Source organism: Heterodontus francisci, chromosome 10, assembly GCF_036365525.1.
Source record: "Heterodontus francisci isolate sHetFra1 chromosome 10, sHetFra1.hap1, whole genome shotgun sequence".
Classification (NCBI taxonomy): Eukaryota; Metazoa; Chordata; class Chondrichthyes; order Heterodontiformes; family Heterodontidae; genus Heterodontus; species Heterodontus francisci.
The window spans coordinates 35390795-35406252 of NC_090380.1; the positions used below are offsets into that span (position 1 = coordinate 35390795).

A 15458-nucleotide genomic window follows, 5' to 3' on the forward strand; every position below is an offset into this window, starting at 1 on the left:
CCCAAAGCCTGTCCACCATCTACAAGGCACAAGTCAGGAGTGTGATGGAATACTCTCCATTTGCCTGGAGGATGTAGCTCCAACAACACTTAAGAAGCTCGACACCATCCAGGCCAAAGAAGCCCTCATGATTGGCACCCCATCCACAAACATTCACTCCCTCCACCACTAACACACAGTAGCAGCAGTGTGTACCATCTACAAGATGCATGGCAACAACGCACAAGGCTCCTTAGACAGCACCTTCCAAACTGTTCGTGGGATGTGGACGTCACTGGCTAGGACCGCATTTATTGCCCATCCCTAATGGGAATCATCTTCTTCATTCTCTTCTTCTTCCTACAAGGAGCTGTGCCATTCCAGCACTTCTCCCTCTTCAAGGTCCACACGTGTCTGAAGGGCTGTGCTACAGACAGTGCAGCAGACCACCACAATGCGCAAGACCCTTGAGGGAGTATACAAGAGAGCACACCTGTCCAGTCAAGGCACCTGAACCTCTTCTTCAAGAGGCCGATGGCTTGCTCAGTGATGACCATTGTGCTCAGGTGGCATGGGTTGTCGTGTCTCTCAGCCTATGTGGCAGGGTGACATACTGGAGTCATCCACCATCTCTTCAAGAGATAAGCCTTATCTGCTAAAAGCCATCCACAGATTTCTGGTGATTGCATGAAGAGCTGTGGTACCTGCAATTACCACATGGTAAAGACATCATGGCAGCTTCCAGAATAGCGTGCACATACGTGCATAAAGTGCTTCCTGTGGTCGCATAGCAGCTGAACATTTAGGGAGTGGACTCCCTTCCAATTGAGGAACCCGCTGGTCAGTCAGTGCCTTGATGGCCACATGGTGATGGTTTCCTGTGAACTCTTGGATGACCCTCAACTAGGGCACACAAGTCAGCAACCATCTGCCTGGACAGCCACAGCCTTCCACAGCACTGATGTTCTGACATGTCCAAGTAGCTTCTCCTTTGGTGTAGGCCCTATGCTGAGGGCATCACCTTCTTTGCCTTCCTGCTCCTGATTCCTCATCCCTGTGCCTTTGTTGTCCAGGGGACTGCCTCTACTTTTTTTATACACTTCCATGGGATATGAGTATCACTTACAAGACCAGCATTTGTTGCTTAATTGCCCTTGAGAAGGTTGTAGTGAGCAGCCTCTTGAACCGCTGCAGTCCATGTGGTGTAGGTACACCCACAGTGCTGAGCTTCTTGACTGTTGTTGGAGCTGCACTCATCCAGGCAAGTGGAGCGTATTTCATTACACTCCTGGCTTGTGCCTTATAGATGGTGGACAGGCTTTGGAGAGTCAGGAGATGAGTTACTTGTTGCAGAATTCTGCCTTTGTAGCCACAGTATTTATATGACCGGTCCAGTTAAGTTTCTGGTCAACTGTAACCCCACGATGTTGATGGTGGGGAATTCAGCAATGGTAATGCTGTTGAATGTCAAGGGGCAATAGTCAGATTGTCTTTGTTGGAGATGGTCATTGCCTGGCACTTGTGTGGCATGAATGCTACTTGTCACTTATCAGCCCAAGCCTGAGTGTTATCCAGGTCCTGCTGCATATGAACACGGACTGGTTCAGTATCTGACGAGTTGGGAATGGTACTGAACACTGTGCAGCCATCAGTGAACATCCTTACCTCTGACCTTATGATGGAGAGAAGGTCATTGATAAAGCAGCTGAAGATGCTTGGGCCTAGGACACTACCCTGAGGAAATCCTGTAGCGATATCCTGGGCTGAGACGGTTGGCTTCCAGCAACCACAACCATCTTCCTTTGTGCTGTGTATGACTCCAACCAGTGGAGAGAATTCCCCCTGATTCCCATTGACTTCAATTTTGCTAGGGCTCCTTGATGCCACACTCAGTCAAATGTGCCTCGATGTCACCTCACCTCTGGAATTCAGCTCTTTTCTCCAGGTTTGGACCAAGGCTGTAATGAGGTCTGGCACGAGTGGTCCTGGCAGAACCCAAATTGAGCATCAATGAGCAGAGTTGTTGCTGAGAAATGCTGCTTGATAGCACTGTCAATGACACCTTCCATCACTTTGCTGATGATTGAGAGTAGATTGATGAGAGTAGGCTGGATTGTGGAGTCTCCCTGAACTCCGCTCTCATGAATCCTTGAGGCCTGAATGTAAAAGGACCATCCACCTCCCCCCGCAAAGCTGCCCCCCTGCCCCCAAAATGCACTTGTCCAGAGTGAAGTGATATTACAGATAATTCTCCTAACACTGTACAACTAGTTGCCTGTGAAAGAGGGCCATCTCTGAACCTTCCCTCTTTGATGGTGCCTTTTGCTGCTGTCCTGCCTTTCTGACTTGCTCCCTGCTGTGTTACCACCTCCTCCTCCCTGTTGTGGTTGACACCCATCATGGATCCCATGCCTTAATAAGAAAATTCCAAACTGACCCTTAACAAGCTGATAACAAGTTCATTAAAAACCTTAACAGGCTATTTAAACATTTTGGGAAGTTACCTCTTCCCGTTCTCCTCAGAACCTCTGTGTTTCGATTTTACATCTGGAAACCAGCACACTGACGCAAGGGGCAGGTTTAAATGGCTGCCCACCTCTGTCCCTGCCCTCACATTTAAATAAAAATCCCAGCCATAGAGTTAACATACTTTTTGACTTTCTCAAGAAATTAACATAACCACTATTCATCCTTCATGGAATGGTTAATATAAGTTACTATATGTAATGAGCACACTGATCAATCCAGTTGCCAGAACTCGACCTGCTAACATTCAGAAGTAACTGAATCCAAAGTTTCAGAATAAATCAGTTTTGAACAGGAAATTCAATGTAGTCTGCCACTAGATCATTTTGGAGTCACATGCATGCTCCACCGGTTGCATAAGAAAACCACCAAAGACCACCACTAGACCAATGGGGAATACACCATCATAGAAAGTGATGCCACTAGATAGAGTACCACACCAAGACCCCAAATGAAACTTTTTTTTTAGAAAGAGCTCTGTTTTTAAAAGTTACGAGTCAAGACTTTCAACACAAGTTATACATGGAAATAAACCTTTTGCAACACTTAGAAGATAGCACAGTACATGCAGGGAATGGACACAAAATAGTCATGCATAGTACCATTTTCTGAACAAATTGTTTCCTACATTTTTTCATGGACCTGACAGTTCTTTCATGGGTTGTTTAGCTGATGATTAGACCCTATGTTTCAGTAAGACATAGCTTGGGCTTTATAAGAAGTTCAATAATTGATTGAAAGGTGGGGTAGTAAAATCATCCTCGGAATGTAGCAAAAGATCCAGGAGAACAAGACAATGAACCCTTCAAAGCCTCCTTTAAAGTTTACGTTAGGAACACATGATTTCAAACAATTTGTTTTTATGACTGTGGGATAAACCCTTGGTTACTTACCAAGCAATCTTCGTGACTTCCTTGTACTTTCGTGTTCGTAATCTGCTATGTAACATCAATGTGTTTTAGAACACATAGTAAAAGGTAACGAACATCTTTCATGTTTCACATCTAATTTCCTTCGTAAGCTATTTTCCAAAACTGGTATGGATTCCAGCTCCACCATCTTCTTCCATTTTAATCCTAACCTATTGAAAATGGCACATTGAGGTTCCTCAAAAGCTCAGTCTATCCGAGGGCTGACTTCCTGACTGGAGGGTCCAGGAAAGGAGAACTGGTTGGGAAATCAGCTCGACGTTGTATTATAGGACTGAGCTATGCAGACCAGTTGGGTGGCAGTTGTGACCTCTGTCATGTGGTAAGTGTTGGGCAGGAACTGTGCCCAGACTGAAGTGAGGTAAAAACAAACAGGGCTCTTCCCCCCGACACCACTACCCAGCCACTCCTGCTAGAAGTGTTTTTGTGTGAACGTTTAGTAAGAACCAGGATCAGGCTCAAATGTGATGCCCCTCAGCTGAATAGTCCATCAAGATTCAACAGGCAGGCTCACATATTGGCATGATAGCAGAGGGTGCCACTGTCTGTGAATGAGCTGCTACCCTCAGGCAGGAGGGATAAAATGGAGAGCATTCAATTTAGTCCTTGGACTCCATCTCGGCCATTCTTGGAAGGCACATCTGGGCCAGTTCTCCCTATGCTTTGTCCTCTCCTGCTATGGGGCAGCATTGTGCTTTGAATTGTACAATTGAGAACAGCAACTTACCTTGTGTGAATCGGCAATCACAAACCCTCATTTGACCACTCATTCGCACAGCGAGCGTATTCCCCCAACACTATACGTCTGGATGTCCAGCTTCCTAAAAGCAGCTTTTTGTTGCTTGTTACCTATTTTCTAAAGTTATTTTCTCCCTCGCTTTTGATCCATATGTCTGTTCATTTTTAAGAGGATGCAACATTCTTCTCCGAAAACAACTTAACTTGGGTCAAAAAAAAATCACCAAGTGATAATACTATGTACAGCATCTACATTTTACCATAGCAGAGTTAATTAGTGCATCAATGAAGCCAATATTTCCAGCCTCTGCATAACATAAGACCGCTTGGAATGAGAGATGGCTATTTGTGTCATTCCACAGTCCATGCATGAAACCAAGTCATGGCAAGTCTCTCATCCACTCAACGTCTTATTATCTTTCTCAATAAGATATATTAGCAATCCCATAATCTTTGATCTCCAATTTTCATTCCACCCTTATTAAAAAATGAAACCGACCATTTTTTCTAAGTCAAGTGAAGAATGTAAAAAATGAAATCCTTTAAATCAGGGCTATTGAGATCACTATACTTATTACATATATTAAAAAGATTAATTTCATACATCTCAGAAACCTTTGTTTCACCATATAAATGTGCTGAGTTGCAGCTACATTTTTGAATACATTTATAGGGTATGGTAGTGTAGTGTTATGTTACTGGACTCATAATCCAGTGGCCTAGATTCATCATCCAGTAGAACTAGAGTTCAAATGGCACCACGACAATTTAAAATTTGAATTTAGCTTTGTTTAAAATCTAGAAATGAAAAACTGGTATCAGTAAAAAAATGACCATGAAGCTGTTGGATTGTCCAACAGGTTTATCCATGTCTTTTAGATAAGGAAACCTGTCAACCTTTCCAAGTCTGGTCTATATCAAATAGTCTCATACCAATCTGATTAATTCTAAACTACTCTCTGAAGTGACCTAGCGAGCCATTTAGTTGCATGAAACCAGTACAAAGAATGTCACACAGACTGTAGCAGTTCAAGAAGAATGCCCACCACCACCTTCTCAGGGTAATTAAGGATGGGTCATAAATGCCCAAATCCTCAGAAAGAATCATAAAAAAAGCTTCCCGTAAAATTCCGATGATAAAAGCTTTATGAACAATACCAAAATGAAATGTCTCCAAGAGTTGGCAGTAAAAGGGGAACTGGGTCCCTTCATCTACCAAAGAATCCTTCCCAATATTTAGCTCCAAGTTTGGGCATGCAGAGGTACTGAGCAGTCAGGAATATCCCACAATTATGATATTTATTCCAAATTGGGCTTTAACTGTATTCTTAAATATGAGTTGTGTAATCAATGCATGGATCATTGCCTGGACTTGAAGCCACGTATTATTCTCCCCCAAAAGCACTTACCAAAGTGATGTACAAAAATAGAAACCCATTAAAGGTTTTGTGCAAAGCTTGGCTGTTTATGGATCTGATAATGCACTGTACTACACTGGAAGACAAGGGGCCGAAATTCCTGGCTTTACTAATTTAAAGTATTAAAAAAAGGACAGCATGAGTAATAATTGTGGAATGTAGATAGAAAGGGCTGCCAGACTATTCGGCCATGGGTAGCTCTGCTTTGGGGATTCCTGCTGCTTCAAAAATGGATTAAAGGACATGAGTGAAAAGTGGGAGAAAAAATAGGACATGGATAAGGATTTCCTGCAGCTTTCCTGAGCAGCACCATCAATGGGAAAGTGAATCTTCTGATTAGAACTGGCTAGTGAGCTTAATAAACAGAAATTGTTGAAGTATCACAACAGCAGTGATAGAAGTGATAATGCCTCACAGCACATGGTGCCTAATATATGTACAACAGTCTATCTGATTGTAACTATGTTAATACCATACACTGTTTCTAGCACTTTGTGTAGTTATAATATTCAGTGTGTATCCCAGTTACATTTTCTGATATGTTACACTGCACTGTTACGTATTCACTCTTTATGCCTATAATTATGCATTTGACTCTGCAATATATTAATTATACTGTGTTTCAGTCTGTAATATAACAATTTTTATGCCTCTGGTCATTTATTATTTGATGACTATCTCACTTACTCACTCTCTGTTATATTGTGTAATATGCTCTTTGTTGTGTTACATTCCATCACTGTTTATGGTAGAATCCAGTATCTTAATATTCTATTTTTCCCCCTCTCTCTCTCGCTCAGTGTCCTGTGGCTCCTTCACTAGTCATACATTGCACTGATTAGATAATCTATTATGCTATTGCTTGTAAAGTAAAGTATCAATGTTCACAGCCGCTATATTTTAAATTATGACCAATATAAGTTGCGGTTGAGGGACTCGCAATTTGGAGGCAGGAAACACACAGGAAAAGTTAGGAGCTTCACAGAAGTTCCTTAAAGCTTAAAGGACTGAGATTAATTAATTTTTGAGCAGAAAAAGCAGAGCTATCACCATTGGCCTGAACATGTGCTGTGTCTTTTCCACAAAAAAACACACACTCCACAACTTTGTGAATGAACTTTGTGACATTTACACCTGTTACATGGCTCATTAGTTGGTTGATAATGTTAAAAGAACATTATTGCAATTGTGCTTTAATTGAATGCTAGTTTTTAATTACCAATGGAATAGAACTCTCAGGAAGCATTTCAAAGTCATACATTTATTAGCGATTTTTTAATCTCAATAAAAGACAAAATTACTTAAACAGGAATTTCGGCACCAATGTCATATGATTTCCTCTTCTCAGCTTATTTTCAGGTTCCCCTGGCACTTTTTCCTTTTGCTCCACTATAAAAATGGGTTCAAGGTAAGAGAGCAGATTCTCCAAGCAATGGGTTACCTAAGAATGCCGATCAGTAAAAAGTTAGAAATAATGGTTCATTCAGTCAATGGACATTCTGTGCTGGCTGTGAGAATCACAAGCCAATAGTTAAGGTAGATCAAGATCTATGTGGTGTAATGTTCCTACTGAAACTTCAGGCATACCTGCACAGAAGACTGGGTCATCTTTGATGTGAGAGAATAGGATGTTATTCAATTAGTATGAGGTGAGAAGAGTGGTACTATATATTTCTCTTTTTTTCAGTTTTCTTCCCTTCCTTCTCTAACAGTGGCGAGCTTACAGGCATCGGTTTGGAAGAATATCTCAATGGCAAAAGAAGAGGGGACTGCAGATATTTTGGCTTGACGACATCGAATGGAGGACTGATGAAAATCTGTGTGGTTGCTACTTCCAATCCTCCTTCAAAGAACAAAGAAAATTACAGCACAGGAACAGGCCCTTCGGCCCGCCAAACCTGCGCCGATCCAGATCCTCTATCTAAACATGTCGCCTATTTTCTAAGGGTCTGTATCTCTTTGCTTCCTGCCCATTCATGTATCTGTCTAGATACATCTTAAAAGACGCTATCGTGCCCCCGTCTACCACCTCCGCTGGCAACGCGTTCCAGGCACCCACCACCCTCTGCGTAAAGAACTTTCCACGCATTTCCCCCCTAAACTTTTCTCCTCTCACTTTGAACTCGTGACCCCTAGTAATTGAATCCCCCACTCTGGGAAAAAGCTTCTTGCTATCCACCCTGTCTATACCGCTCATGATTTTGTACACCTCAATCAGGTCCCCCCTCAACCTCTGTCTTTCTAATGAAAATAATCCTAATATGCTCAACCTCTCTTCATAGCTAGCGCCCTCCATACCAGGCAACATCCTGGTGAACCTCCTCTGCACCCTCTCCAAAGCATCCACATCCTTTTGTTAATGTGGCGACCAGAACTGCACGCAGTATTCCAAATGTGGCCGAACCAAAGTTTTATACAACTGTAACATGACCTGCCAACCCTTGTACTCAATACCCCGTCCGATGAAGGAAAGCATACCGTATGCCTTCTTGACAACTCTATTGACCTGCGTTGCCACCTTCAGGGAACAATGGACCTGAACACCCAAGTCTCTCTGTACATCAATTTTCCCCAGGACTTTTCCATTTACTGCATAATTCACTCTTGAATTGGATCTTCCAAAATGTATCATCTCGCATTTGCCCTGATTGAACTCCATCTGCCATTTTTCTGCCCAACTCTCCAATCTATTTATATTCTGCTGTATTCTCTGACAGTCCCCTTCACTATCTGCTACTCCACCAATCTTAGTGTCGTCTGCAAACTTGCTAATCAGACCACCAGTACTTTCCTCCAAATCATTTATGTATATCACAAACAACAGTGGTCCCAGCACGGATCCCTGTGGAACACCACTGGTCACATGTCTCCATTTTGAGAAACTCCCTTCCACTGCTACTCTCTGTCTCCTGTTGCCCAGCCAGTTCTTTATCCATCTAGCTAGTACACCCTGGACCCCATGCGACTTCATTTTCTCCATCAGCCTACCATGGGGAACCTTATCAAATGCCTTACTGAAGTCCATGTATATGACATCGACAGCCCTTCCCTCATCAATCAACTTTGTCACTTCCTCAAAGAATTCTATTAAGTTGGTAAGACATGACCTTCCCTGCACAAAACCATGTTGCCTATCACTGATAAGCCCATTTTCTTCCAAATGGGAATAGATCCTATCCCTCAGTATCTTCTCCAGCAGCTTCCCTACCACTGACGTCAGGCTCACCGGTCTATAATTACCTGGATTTTCCCTGCTACCCTTCTTAAACAAGGGGACAACATTAGCAATTCTCCAGTCCTCCGGGACCTCACCCGTGTTTAAGGATGCTGCAAAGATATCTGTTAAGGCCCCAGCTATTTCCTCTCTCGCTTCCCTCAGTAACCTGGGATAGATCCCATCCGGACCTGGGGACTTGTCCACCTTAATGCCTTTTAGAATACCCAACATTTCCTCCCTCCTTATGCCGACTTGACCTAGAGTAATCAAACATCTGTCCCTAACCTCATAATCCGTCATGTCCCTCTCCTCGGTGAATACCGATGCAAAGTACTCATTTAGAATCTCACCCATTTTCTCTGACTCCACGCATAACTTTCCTCCTTTGTCCTTGAGTGGGCCAATCCTTTCTCTAGTTACCCTCTTGCTCCTTATATATGAATAAAAGGCTTTGGGATTTTCCTTAACCCTGTTTGCTAAAGATATTTCATGACCCCTTTTAGCCCTCTTAATTCCTCGTTTCAGATTGGTCCTACATTCCCGATATTCTTTCAAAGCTTCGTCTTTCTTCAGCCTCCTAGACCTTATGTATGCTTCCTTTTTCCTCTTAGCTAGTCTCACAATTTCACCTGTCATCCATGGTTCCCTAATCTTGCCATTTCTATCCCTCATTTTCACAGGAACATGTCTCTCCTGCACGCTAATCAACCTCTCTTTAAAAGCCTCCCACATATCAAATGTGGATTTACCTTCAAACAGCTGCTCCCAATCTACATTCCCCAGCTCCTGCCGAATTTTGGTATAGTTGGCCTTCCCCCAATTTAGCACTCTTCCTTTGGGACCACTCTCGTCTTTGTCCATGAAATAGTGGTAGGTGGATGTGTAAATTAATAGACGTGAAGACGGTGTCCTAATTCTAGTTAATCCTCATTTACCTGATGTCAGATGAGATTTGGCAAGGCAACAGAAACAATAAAGATCAGTTTAGTAAGCAGTTCTATGTATTGTCAAAAATGAGACTAGGATCAAGGCTATGGATGGAATTAAAAAATGAACTAGGAATGATATGAGGTTGCTATTCGGAGTCCTCAAGCACTATATGCAGATTATACTATTTAAATGTTTGATAGAGATGCTGTTTAATGTGTGGACACTGACAGCACATTTGGACGCAAGTCAAAAATTATAATGATATAATATTTCCAAATAATCTCCATTCTTAGAGTGACCTAAAACTGGGGACTGGGCTATGAGCTCTTCACTTAGTTCTGATCCTTACAGTCACAAGTGTACAAGGAAGCCTTTAAACTTCTCCCATTGGCTTTTTTCTCCCTGTCCTTACTTGACTGCTTATTAGAGCTACAACACATCTTTGCACAAGATCTTTCGTGATTATATGAGAAAAGTTTAAGAAAGGTAGTATTAAGCCAGGAAGTTCCCCCAAGTATATATATTGTTTTACTCCTTACCTGTACGTTTGAAACGAGATTTGAGAAACTGTTGACCTAAAAGATCAGAATTTTATCAATATTTTGTCATACCTAAACATGAAGGTGACTTGTATCCTTTCGAGGAAGAACTGTACTTGTTACTGGCTTGGACGTGAATTGCAATGCTGGTTGATTGAAATTACATTGTGACATTGGTGAAACAAGTATAAGCACATGCGGTAAAACATTTTTGGCTGTCATTCGATCCAAGGCATTGATTTATTTATTTGAAGTCGATCAGCGCCTTTCGTACACACCTGTAAGCTTATTCTGTATGACTACTGCACAGCATAAGTTCAGTCAGGTTTTGTTAATACCATTTAAGAAGTTTTTAAGAGCAAAACCAACTGTTAAAGATAGAGAATAATGCACATATTTAAAGACCACATTTCCAAAGAATTGTTGGTAACATTAGGAACAGGAGTCAGCCATTCAGCCCCTCGGACCTGCTACATTCAATTAGACTGTGGCCGATCTGCACCTCAATTCTATTTTTCTGCCTTTTCTTATTTCCCTTGATTCCTTTACCTAAGAAAACATCTATTGATCTCAGTCTTGAAAGCTCCAATTGTCCCCCAACAGCATTTTGCAGGAGAGAATTCCAAATGTCTATTATTACTGGCTCGGTCAGTCTGGGGCATTAAATAATGGTATATATCATTCACGGAGGAGGGGGGAATGAGTGTTGAATAAAAATATAATGGCTTCCCCATGAGTCTTCAGCCTGTCCTCCCGGATGCCTGCAGATTTTCTGATCCATGGGGATTTCGGGGCAGGCCCTCATGCCTCAAGCTCTACTGAGAACAAGCATATGGAGAGGAAATACGCAGCGGGAGACTATTAGATTACTTCAAAGTTCCCTCATAGGTCAGAAGGGCCAGGAGCCCCCTCAGGGACTCATGAAAAATGTTGGGCCTTCCCTGGCCCAGGCTTTCCTGCCTCCACTGACCATGATTCCCCTCTCTGAGCCCGGCGATGCACTTACCTTATGCTGGGATCTGTTCCCACAGGTCACCAGCAGTAGTTTCCTGCCACCCCAAATCCTGTTCCTGATCATTAAAAAAACAATCCCCTATATATGTATGTAAGTTACACCAGGGCAGAACTAGGAACTGTGTCAAGAAGTTCCTCTTTTCCCAGAGTATAGTAGGCCTACAAAATAAGTTGCTGCACTGGGCAGTGAGTATCTGAAAAGTTAACTCTGTCTCTCTCTCTCCTCAGATGCTGCCTGACCTACTGAGTATTTCAAGCACATTCTGTTTTTATTTCAGATTTCCAGCATCTGCAGTATTTTGCTTTTATTTTAAGGATTCACTGCATTCCTGTAAAAGAGAGCTGGACCAGATCATACCTAGGCTGAAGTTCACAGCATAGAGAAGGTAGGTACAAGACTAAGTCATATAAATCACGGTCAATGTTTTGATCACCTAAGAGATATTTTCCAATTTTTTTCCTGCTAAATTGGCCTTTGATTTTGTTTTTTCTTTTCCATAGGATTAGGATTTTGTTTAATCTCATATGATTAAAATTTTTGTTTTATTTTTACTTATAATAGTTTGCACATTTGTACTATAGCTTAGAAATATTAAAATGGTTAGAGATGTTCATTCCAGGATGCTTTCGGATTTAATGTAACAGGCTATAATTTAGCTGACCGTACTAAAAGTGCTCGATGTGAGATTTATGCCTGCTGACCTCTTTTTGTCACCACATATTGAAATGGCATCGCCAAGATTCACTAACGATAAGGAAATGGACAATGGACAAAATAATTACTTACATGTTTCATGATAAACAGATTGGCCATCTGAAAGTAGGAACAATCTCATTTCTGAGAGTTTTGATCACAGCAACTGTTATCAGGATACAATAGATCAACAAGGACAGTGTGCATGACGAAAAGCCTATAAAGATTTTGAGCTTTCCTCAACAATTTATAGAGAATCAGGATTGAAAGGATTGACGAAGATCACATCTCTATCCAGGGGAAACATTGGATAATATTGTTTATTTCTCTGTATGCCTATAGCTTAGAGATATTGCATGTGTCAAAAGCTTGGACAAACACAATAAAAGATTGAAGCAAAACAAATTTAGTTGTTGGATTTGAATTATCTTACAGGGCGTCATTTACCAGAATGGTTAAGCATCATGGCTGCCTGGGGCAGGCACAATGGACAAACTGGTCTTTTTTCTTTTGTCCCATTATTTTTGTATGTTGACATCTGCATATCAGGAATAATGTTGGTTATATGAAGAAATAACTTTCCTTTGCACATGCTTTAGAGCCATAGGAATTAACATCTATTATACTGGAGACAGAATTGTGCACATGGATTTTGATTGTTTGCTCAAGGTGGTTACTGGGCCTCCAAATGCAAGGAGCCAGCTGTCCAAATGGGAATGGTGCAATATAGGGTAAGGTGATGTATCAGGAGTACACTATGTTTAAAGGTCCAGGGGAGTGCCTTGTAATGTCTGCAAAGGATGTGGCGGTAGAAGTGAAGTTTATTGGTAAGTTTGTGATCTTTTTGTGTTTTTGTTAAGTGGATAAAATTTCATTTTTTTCAGTTTATGATGAAGTGAGGTAAGAAGCCCTCGCTACCATATTTCAGATAATTGCTTCTCTTAGCTGTGAATTGGCAGAACATTTTGGTAGAATGTGATTGGTGGAGTGTTATGGCAGTATGTGATTGGGTGGAAGTTTTGGTAGCATGTGATTGGTGGAGCATTGTGGCAGTTGGTGAAAATAGTAAAATTTGGTCAATCGGTTTTGTGTAAAATTATTGTTATATTGGCTAATAGCTTTCAAATTAGAAAAGAGAAAATATCCTACACTTAATAAATGAGGAAGAAGAAAATTGGTAACTAGACTTGATGGTCAAGACTTAGGCAATGGCACAAGAAATGTTGCAATAGAGGTTTATGTAATTCTTTTTTCCAACGAAATAGAATGCAACTACTTTATCATGTAATTTTGTCATAGCAGTGTCATAGCTGTGGAAATACAATTCTATTTCCATTCAACTTGATGATAAGATCACACCTTAAACAACTTATTTAATGAATGAAACAGTACTTACAGCATGGCAGTGTATAATCATATTCCAAGATTGATCCCATGAAATCCCATTGTTGGCTGTCCCAGGTGATGACATTTCCATCTTCACACTTCAGCTGAGATATTGACCGCTGTCCTTTTGCATGATCCCACAATCTGAACAAGTACAAGTCTCCAACAAATGTCTCAAGGTCCACTCTCAACCGGTCCGCCCCTCGACTGTGCTTTCGACCAAGCACCAAGCTGCCATTTTGGCCAAGTCTGAAATTACTTTTCAGTTTTTTTGAAAGCACATTTGTTTTATTCACATAAACATGTGTTTCACGAGTTTGCCCATTCCATGTTAAACACAAAGAGTGCCAATTACCTAAGGAAATAATTTTCCCTACATTAATCTGCCGATGAAACAACCAGATTATCAGTTTTCTGTTTTTCACCATGATGCCAAGTTCATGTTTGTGTGTGGAATGGATACGCTTGGTGTCTGTGTTGTAGGTAAATGCTGTCATTCCATTTAAATTATTCTGTCTTAGTCTGATGTCAATGCAGAGAGTAAAATTGCCAAGAGAATGAATGTTTGTTCCTGGTGACAGTGTCCCATATTCATCAGGTGCATTAAGCTGAAAAACTGCTTTTTGACCTTTGAGGGTAGTGCCCGTAGCTAAAGGAATTGGAAAATAAAGTTAATATATGATCATTGCCATTTGAGTTCAAGATCAAAGGAAGAAGTTTGACGGCACAACTGTCAAAAATCTACTGACAAAATTTTCATATAAATCAACTGAGATGGAACTGCTGTTTCTGGATACTGTTCTCATCTCTTATAAAAGGTACATTGCCTGAGATGGTAATGGTTCCAACAATCAATAGATAACAGCAATACCAGTGTGAAACTGAGCCAAAGAGGCCAGAGAAGTCCCAGGAAGAAACCCCAGTCATACTTGGTGGTAGAGCAGCTACATTTGATCTCAGTGCGCTTGGACAAGGGAGGGGTGAATGAATAGTTATAATTCCCATTCTTGATTTGTTTTCAGAAAGGTAGTGCAAGAGGCGGGTTGGTAAAAGTTGCAAGGAGGTTCTTCCAATCTCCTGCTGTATCCTTGGTGAAAACTCCAATGAAACACCACTTTCTGTGACTACCTCCAAAGTTATGACAGAAGTTGGGAAAACTCCAGTGGCTATTTTAACCCCCAATGACCTCTGCTGGGAAGTGATCCCTGCGCATCAAATGAAGTCAGGGTGAGGTTTACCTGTGATAATTCCTCAATTGAAAGTGGTAGAGAGGTCATGTAGGATCAGTCCAGGCAGGATAGAGTCAGGTGAGTCAGAGTGGAGTTAAGCAGAGCAGAAAGGCCAGGTAGGACACAAAGGTAATAATTTTAACGGATGGTATTTATTTAAATATGTGATTAACTAAAACTGGGATTGAACCTGAGGATAATCTACAAGTTTACAAATCTTTTATTGCAATTGTTTTAGCAACAAGTACACTTCTTGGAAAATGAAAAAAGCAACACTCATAAATCAATGATACTAAATAACTCCACATTGGAACAGAAACAACACTGGGACTGCCTGTTAGAAATAAAATGACCCATTAGCTCTGTAAGTATCTCCAGTGTATCAAGAAGTAATTTGGATGAGCTTGAGGTCTAGGACCACGTCCCAATAATTTGCATATGTACAGTATCTTTACCATAGAAGATGTCCTAAAAAGCTTTGAGAGGAGGTGGGGGAAATCGGTAAAAGGGATATAGGAATGGAAAATGTGCCATAGTAGGAAAGTTAAGAGAGGTGACTGAAAACTTACTCTGAAAGGTTGTTTTCAAAAGTGGAAACATGAAGAAGCAGAGCCTTCATTCAGAGTCTTCAAATTGGTGGGGCCAAGGCCAAGAATGTCCTGCCAACAGTGGTTTGGCAAAGGTAGGAAGCTGTATAAGGTGCCAGAGATGGAAGACCAAAAGGGTATGAGAGGGAATTTAGGCTGGAGGAGGTTTCAGAGATGGACTGGGTTGAGGCCATGGAGCAATTAAAAGATGAAGACAAGGGTTTTGAATCCAATGCATTGGGGAACAGATCAATGAAGGCAGTGATAGGTGA

The 15458-nt window shown here is 41.4% G+C and overlaps 1 protein-coding gene across 5 annotated transcripts in view; it reads right to left on the bottom strand.

The window, feature by feature from the left end:
* LOC137374394 (adhesion G-protein coupled receptor G2-like) overlaps positions 1–15458 on the bottom strand; it is a 187610-nt gene that overhangs the window by 155329 nt on the left and 16823 nt on the right. For all 5 annotated transcript variants that reach the window (XM_068040435.1, XM_068040434.1, XM_068040432.1 and 2 more), the window contains exon 3: positions 13381–14019. In XM_068040435.1, the coding sequence (XP_067896536.1) occupies positions 13381–14019 (639 nt within the window). The remainder of the gene's footprint in view (positions 1–13380; positions 14020–15458) is intronic.